The 8,072-nt window shown below is 53.2% G+C and overlaps 1 protein-coding gene across 1 annotated transcript; it reads left to right on the forward strand.

Annotated features, from left to right (window-relative positions):
• Positions 1 to 1,857: 1,857 nt before the first annotated feature.
• On the forward strand, positions 1,858 to 6,161 carry LOC139764905 (uncharacterized). The gene is made up of 2 exons (XM_071691978.1): positions 1,858 to 1,927; positions 5,347 to 6,161. Exons 1-2 carry the CDS (start codon positions 1,858 to 1,860, stop codon positions 6,159 to 6,161), a joined length of 885 nt encoding a protein of 294 aa, XP_071548079.1.
• Positions 6,162 to 8,072: the final 1,911 nt, after the last annotated feature.

Consider the following 8,072-nt stretch of genomic DNA (forward strand, 5'->3'; position numbering starts at 1 on the left):
AAACAGGTAAAATAAACCTTTTCTCCGTAAAGATCAAACCCTTCTGCCTCACATTGACCTGGCAACATTTTCCCTAAACTCTGGTATTTGATCAAACCAATCACAGAGACAAGGATCTCCCACCATATATTCCCGGCAGCCAGCCAGAGTTATAGCTTTCACAACTTCCAATATAGAATATAGCTGAGGTCAGCCTTCCCAGGGGGGTAGTTGGTTGTGAACTGGGGGAGAGGAAGAGATTGAGGGAGTTGAGGCATATTGAGCAGTGAGCGAAGGGCCAATGTGTCCCACAACAGCTGCTGCTGGTGAAGGAGCAGTATGTACCAGAACTGAGGGGGGGCCCCCTACTGCTGCAGCAGCTGTAGGGGGCCCTCTACTGCTGCAGCAGCTGCAGGTGAGGGACCAGTGTGTGTACCCGACACACCACCACCATCGTCAACACCACCACCCAGCTGCACCGCCAGCAGGGTGGGTTGGGAGGAGAAGCATCAGTTTCCGACGCGTCAATCTTCTTCAATTTCAATCTTGCATAATTTAAAACCCACGGGAGTTGTACATCCCCTCCTCCTCCCCCTCCTCCTCCTCCCCCTCCTCCTCCTTGCCTTAGAATATGGATTCGCCACTCTCTACCCCACAGCCTGGCTCGGTTCCCTACAGAGCTGGGCTAGAGGCAGGAGTGTGTGTGGCTGATGGCTTCCCAGCCGCTTAAGTCAGAATGTTAGCGTCAGCCAGAGACAGCGCCCCGAGCCATGGCGGCTGACGTGGGAGGGAGGGAAGAAGGAAACACCGGTCTAGTCATTAAACCTAAGCTACCCCCTAACCACACACGTCTCCCCCACCACCTCCTCCCCTCCACCTTTTCATCCTCCTCCTCCAACAACAAAAAAAGCAACGAAAATTGTCTCTCAGTCCGTCAGTGCAGTGTTGCCATATTTCGACAAAAAGGAGGAGGAGGAGGAGGAGGGTACAAAAGGAGGAGGGGCAGGAAGAGGGGTAGCAGCACGACGGGCGCGTCATCCTATGATGATCCATCATTACCATCTTTTCTGGACACCTGACGCCTGTCACACACCCGCCCACACAGGTGGCAACCATGACGCGTGTAGCAGCAACCCCCCGCCCCCCCCCCCCCCCCCCGCCGTCCGCTGAGGTGAGGGACGTCCCTCAGATGTGTAGGAACCCCCCCCCCCCCTCCAGTCCGCTGAGGTGAGGGACGTCCCTCAGATGTGTAGCAACCCCCCCCCCCCTCCAGTCCGCTGAGGTGAGGGACGGCCCTCAGATGTGTAGCACCCCCCCCCCCTCCAGTCCGCTGAGGTGAGGGGCGTCCCTCAGATGTGTAGCAACCCCCCCCCCCCCCCCGGTCCGCTGAGGTGAGGGGCGTCCCTCACATGTCACCCTGGGCCCGGGTCGACGACTTAACGGTGGACACGTCCATTGGAATCGACGAAATACAGAAGTGAAGTTGAATTTTCCCCATGGACGTAGTGCGACCCCTCATCCATCATCGCACCAGAAGGTTGCCTGAAGGAGGAACCGACTGGAAGTTTGAGCAGCTCTTCCAGCCCACTTTCCAGGTCTGGTTAGAAGGGGGAATGTAGGCCTGGATCCACCCACCATGATCACTTGGACATGGATAAAGGTGTCAGTAATACCGAAGATGGACACACAAGAAGGCTGCCCCAAGGAGAGAACTCCTGGAACTGTTGTATGCAGCTCATCCAGTCCATCTTCCAGGTCGGGTTACACGAGATGTAGGCCTGGATCCACGACTGGAATCTACGATGGTATACATGCAATAGAACCACTGGCCTTCTCCCACCTCGCCCTAGGGAAGGTCTGTGCGTGACCTTCGTCAGGATGGTTCATGGTCTCGAGGTTTTCCAGGCGGCTGAAGAGAGTCTGGAAATGGATTATGAACAGAACAACGGTATTAGTTGACCCTTACCTCGGCCTGATGGGGAAAATGCCACCATAGAGTCGAGAAGAAAACGGTGGGTAATGGTGGCAAAAGGTGTGCTCTTGTTTCAAGACGATGTCCCGGTCCAGTCGGTCCACACTGCACCAGCTGCTGTATGATGATGTACCGGTCCAGTAGGTCCACACTGCACCAGCTGCTGTATGATGATGTACCGGTCCAGTAGGTCCACACTGCACCAGCTGCTGTATGATGATGTACCGGTCCAGTAGGTCCACACTGCACAAGCTGCTGCATGACGATGTACCGGTCCAGTAGGTCCACACTGCACCAGTTTCGAGCCTGTGCTCTCCAGGAGCAAGCCAGCCATCCCTCGCCATCGAGCCATCAGGACCCAAGTTACCTACGTGAAGTCTCACCTGTGTGGTTAACCCCCTGAGTAGGACGAGGGGAGAGACACAGCAGCTGGTGGAGTCTTGGGAGACGTATATAAAAGTTGTATCACCAGCTGGGTGGACAGATGGTGCAGGTGTACTGAGGTCAGTGGACATTAAGATGGGGTCGTCTGGCCCTTTTTTCATTTTACATTTTTTTTTTTCTGCACAGCTTTAGCTGTCTGTCACGGTAAGCGTCGCTGTTACCGAAGCTTACATACAGCTTAAGTGATGTCATCCCCAACACCACCACCACACTATCACACCATCACCACCACACACCACTACCATCACCACCACACACCACTACCATCACCACCACACACCACTACCATCACCACCACACACCACTACCATCACCACCACACACCACTACCATCACTACCACACACCACTACCATCACCACCACACACCACTACCATCACCACCACACACCACTACCATCACTACCACACACCACTACCATCACCACCACACACCACTACCATCACCACCACACACCACTACCATCACCACCACACACTACTATCATCACCACCACACACCACTACCATCACCACCACACACCACTACCATCACCACCACACTATCACACCATCACCACACACCACACACCACTACCATCACCACCACACACCACTACCATCACCACCACACACCACTACCATCACTACCACACACCACTACCATCACCACCACACACCACTACCATCACCACCACACACCACTACCATCACCACCACACACCACTACCATCACTACCACACACCACTACCATCACCACCACACACCACTACCATCACCACCACACACCACGACCATCACCACCACACACCACTACCATCACCACCACACACCACTACTATCACCACCACACACTACTACCATCACCACCACACTATCACACCATCACCACACACCACACACCACTACCATCACCAACACACACCACTACCATCACCACCACACACTACTACTATCACCACCACACACCACTACCATCACCACCACACACCACTACCATCACCACCACACACCACTACCATCACCACCACACACCACTACCATCACCACCACACTATCACACCATCACCACACACCACTACCATCACCACCACACTATCACACCATCACCACACACCACACACCACTACCATCACCAACACATACCACTACCATCACCACCACACACCACTACCATCACCACCACACACCACTACCATCACCACCACACACCACTATCATCACCACCACACACTACGACCATCACCACCACACACCACTACCATCACCACCACACACCACGACCATCACCACCACACACCACTACCATCACCACCACACACCACTACTATCACCACCACACACTACTACCATCACCACCACACTATCACACCATCACCACACACCACACACCACTACCATCACCACCACACACCACTACCATCACCACCACACACTACTACTATCACCACCACACACCACTACCATCACCACCACACACCACTACCATCACCACCACACACCACTACCATCACCACCACACACCACTACCATCACCACCACACTATCACACCATCACCACACACCACTACCATCACCACCACACTATCACACCATCACCACACACCACACACCACTACCATCACCAACACATACCACTACCATCACCACCACACACCACTACCATCACCACCACACACCACTACCATCACCACCACACACCACTATCATCACCACCACACACTACGACCATCACCACCACACACCACTACCATCACCACCACACACCACCACTACCACCACCACCATCACCACAAACCACACACCACATACCCTACCATTCACCACAGCACCATCACACCATAAACCAACCACACACACTATACAATCACAACTACCACACCACCACCACACACATCATTACACAACACCACCACACACATCACTACACACCACCACACACCACACACACCACACACACATCACTACACACCACCACACACCACACCACCACCACACACCACACCATTCTCTCTCTCACACGATCCTCCACAATGTGACTTCCGCTAAACCTCAATTTTCTTAACATTTTCTAGACATTTTCTCGCCGGCGACAACTTTATTTCAACTGTAAGAATCTGTGGCTCACCTCTACACATTGAATATATATATATATATATATATATATATATATATATATATATATATATATATATATATATATATATATATATATAACGCGGGAGACAGCGACAAAGTATAATAATAATAATAAAAATATATATATATATATATATATATATATATATATATATATATATATATATATATATATATATATATATATATATATATATATATATACTACTTGCCATTTCCCACATTAGCGAGGTAGCGCTAAGAACAGAGGGCTAAGCCTTTGAGGGAATATCCTCCCTTGGCCCCCTTCTCTGCTCCCCTTTTGGAAAATTGAATAAAAACGAGAGGGGAGGACTTCCAGCCCCCCGCTCTCTCCCCTTTTAGTCGCCTTCTACGACACGCAGGGAATACGTGGGAAGTATTCTTTCTCCCCTATCCCCAGGGATATATATATATATATATATATATATATATATATATATATATATATATATATATGTCTTTCGTTAACAGTGAGAGCGGGGCGCGGGGTCTGCCCACCTTGGGTGATGTTGACTATCATTGTGGCACACACCACCATGGGAAAACTTAAAAAAAAAAAAAACCGTGGATTAAACCTTAACACCGTGGTTTGAGCCTTAAAACCGTAGATTAAACCTTAAAACCGTGAATTAAACCATAAAACCGTGGATTAAACCCTAACACCGTGGATTAAACCTTAAAACCGTGGACTAGACCTTAAACCCGTGTATCAAACCTTAAATCTGTGGATTAAACAGTGAACCTTGGATTAAACCCATAATTTCTAATGTGCACAATGTTATAATGTGGTTGTTTATATGTGAATCATATAGGTCAAGTCCAAGCCTGGGACGTTGGTGATGCTGCTGGGGACGTTGGTAATGCTGCCGGGGACGTTGGTGATGCTGCCGGGGACGTTGGTGATGCTGCCGGGGACGTTCGTAATGCTGCCGGGGACGTTCGTAATGCTGCCGGGGACGTTGGTGATGCTGCCGGGGACGTTCGTAATGCTGCCGGGGACGTTGGTGATGCTGCCGGGGACGTTCGTAATGCTGCCGGGGACGTTGGTGATGCTGCCGGGGACGTTGGTAATGCTGCCGGGGACGTTGGTAATGCTGCCGGGGACGTTGGTAATGCTGCCGGGGACGTTGGTGATGCTGCCGGGGACGTTCGTAATGCTGCCGGGGACGTTGGTAATGCTGCCGGGGACGTTCGTAATGCTGCCGGGGACGTTGGTAATGCTGCCGGGGACGTTCGTAATGCTGCCGGGGACGTTCGTAATGCTGCCGGGGACGTTCGTAATGCTGCCGGGGACGTTGGTAATGCTGCCGGGGACGTTCGTAATGCTGCCGGGGACGTTCGTAATGCTGCCGGGGACGTTGGTAATGCTGGCGGGGACGTTGGTGATGCTGCCGGGGACGTTGGTGATGCTGCCGGGGACGTTGGTGATGCTGCCGGGGTCGTTGGTGATGCTGCCGGGGACGTTGGTGATGCTGCCGGGGACGTTGGTGATGCTGCCGGGGACGTTGGTGATGCTGCCGGGGACGTTGGTGATGCTGCCGGGGACGTTGGTGATGCTGCCGGGGACGTTGGTGATGCTGCCGGGGTCGTTGGTGATGCTGCCGGGGCGTTGCGGGGACGTTGGTGATGCTGCCGGGGACGTTGGTAATGCTGCCGGGGACGTTGGTGATGCTGCCGGGGACAGTCAGTGTCCTTGACTGGTACTGTTGGCCAGGCGGCTGCCTTCCCATCCCCCCTCCCCCATCCTTCTCCCGTCCCATCCCTCTCCCAGCCTCCTCCTCTCCCGTCCCATCCCTGTCCCAGGCTCCTCCTCTCCCGTCCCATCCCTATCCCTGCCTCCTCCTCCTCCTCTCCCATCCTATCCCTCCCCCTGCCTCCCTCTTTCCCATCCCATCCCCAACTTTCCCATCCCTCAGCCTCCCGTCCCATCTTTCCCTCGGTGTCAGGTCGGAGGGGGGGTGGAAGGGGGGGGGGCGCCATCACTTGTTAACTGTGGACAAGACACGGAGCCCTGGTCATTAGAGATGCCTCTCCACTCACACAGACAGACAGACAGATAGATAGACAGAAAGACAGACAGACAGAAAGATAGACAGAACAGACAGAAAGATAGACAGACAGATAGATAGATAGACAGACAGACAGAAAGAAGACGGACAGAACAGACAGAGAGAAAGATAGACAGACAAATAGATAGACAGACAGACAGAAAGATAGACAGACAGACAGACATAAAGAGAGACAGACAGACAGATAGACAGTGAGACAGAAAGATAGACAGACAGACAGACAGAAAAATAGACAGACATATAGATAGACAGAGAGACAGAAAGATAGACAGTCAGACAGACAGAGATAGACAAACAGACACACAGACAGACAGACATACATATAGACAGACATACATACAGACAGACAGACACAGACAGACAGACAGACAGATGGTAGGTTAATCGGGCACACAGACCGGGCGTGAAGGACGGGGTAGAGCCAGGGACCTGACTGAGCCTGCAGCAGACTCGATGATAAGATTTTGATAAGAAAAGAAGAGGAAAAAAAATGAAGAAAAAAAAAATATATATTCCAACTGAAGGAGTTTCTGGCGTGTTGACTTAACGAGGAGGAGGTGGTGGGGGTGGGTGTGGTCGGGGGGGGGGGGTCAGGGCGGGGTGGGGGTGGGGAGGGTGGGGGGCGCTGGTGGAAATCTGTGGGGGCTGAGCAAACACGGGGGTAGCCAACTTGGGCCGCTCACACCCCACACACCACACCACACACACCCCACCCACCCCCACACAACCCCCACACCTTCCTCGTAACCTCCCCCTCCTCGCCCCCCCCAGCCCTCGTGGTCCTTCATCCACCCCCCTTCCCTCGACCCTCAGGGCCTCGTAAGCCGGTCGCACACTCATGTGTTCGTGAAGGAGAGAGAGAAAAAAAAGGCCAAAATAATCTGACACGAAAATGAAAATCCATCTAGAGATATTATCGTCCATGTGAACGTGGGGGAAGGGGCTAGGGAGCAGGGCCCTAGCTGGGAAGGGGCTAGGGAGCAGGGGCCTAGCTGGGAAGGGGCGAGGGAGCAGGGCCCTAGCTGGGAAGGGGCGAGGGAGCAGGGCCCTAGCTGGCTGAGGGGTGGCGGGCTGCCCCAGCTGGTGCTGTGATAATATCATCCTCACATGACAAATGTAGAGGTTGTTGCCCCCCCCACCACCTGTGGGCAGTCCCTCTGTGGTGTGTTGATCGCTACTGTGGGAGGGGTTGGTGGTGACTGTGGGAGGGGTTGGTGGTGACTGTGGGAGGGGTTGGTGGTGATTGTGGGAGGGGTTGGTGGTGACTGTGGGAGGGGTTGGTGGTGACTGTGGGAGGGGTTGGTGGTGACTGTGGGAGGGGTTGGTGGTGACTGTGGGAGGGGTTGGTGGTGATTGTGGGAGGGGTTGGTGGTGACTGTGGGAGGGGTTGGTGGTGATTGTGGGAGGGGTTGGTGGTGACTGTGGGAGGGGTTGGTGGTGACTGTGGGAGGGGTTGGTGGTGATTGTGG

The sequence above is a fragment of the Panulirus ornatus genome, chromosome 4 (genome assembly GCF_036320965.1).
Source record: "Panulirus ornatus isolate Po-2019 chromosome 4, ASM3632096v1, whole genome shotgun sequence".
Lineage (NCBI taxonomy): Eukaryota > Metazoa > Arthropoda > Malacostraca > Decapoda > Palinuridae > Panulirus > Panulirus ornatus.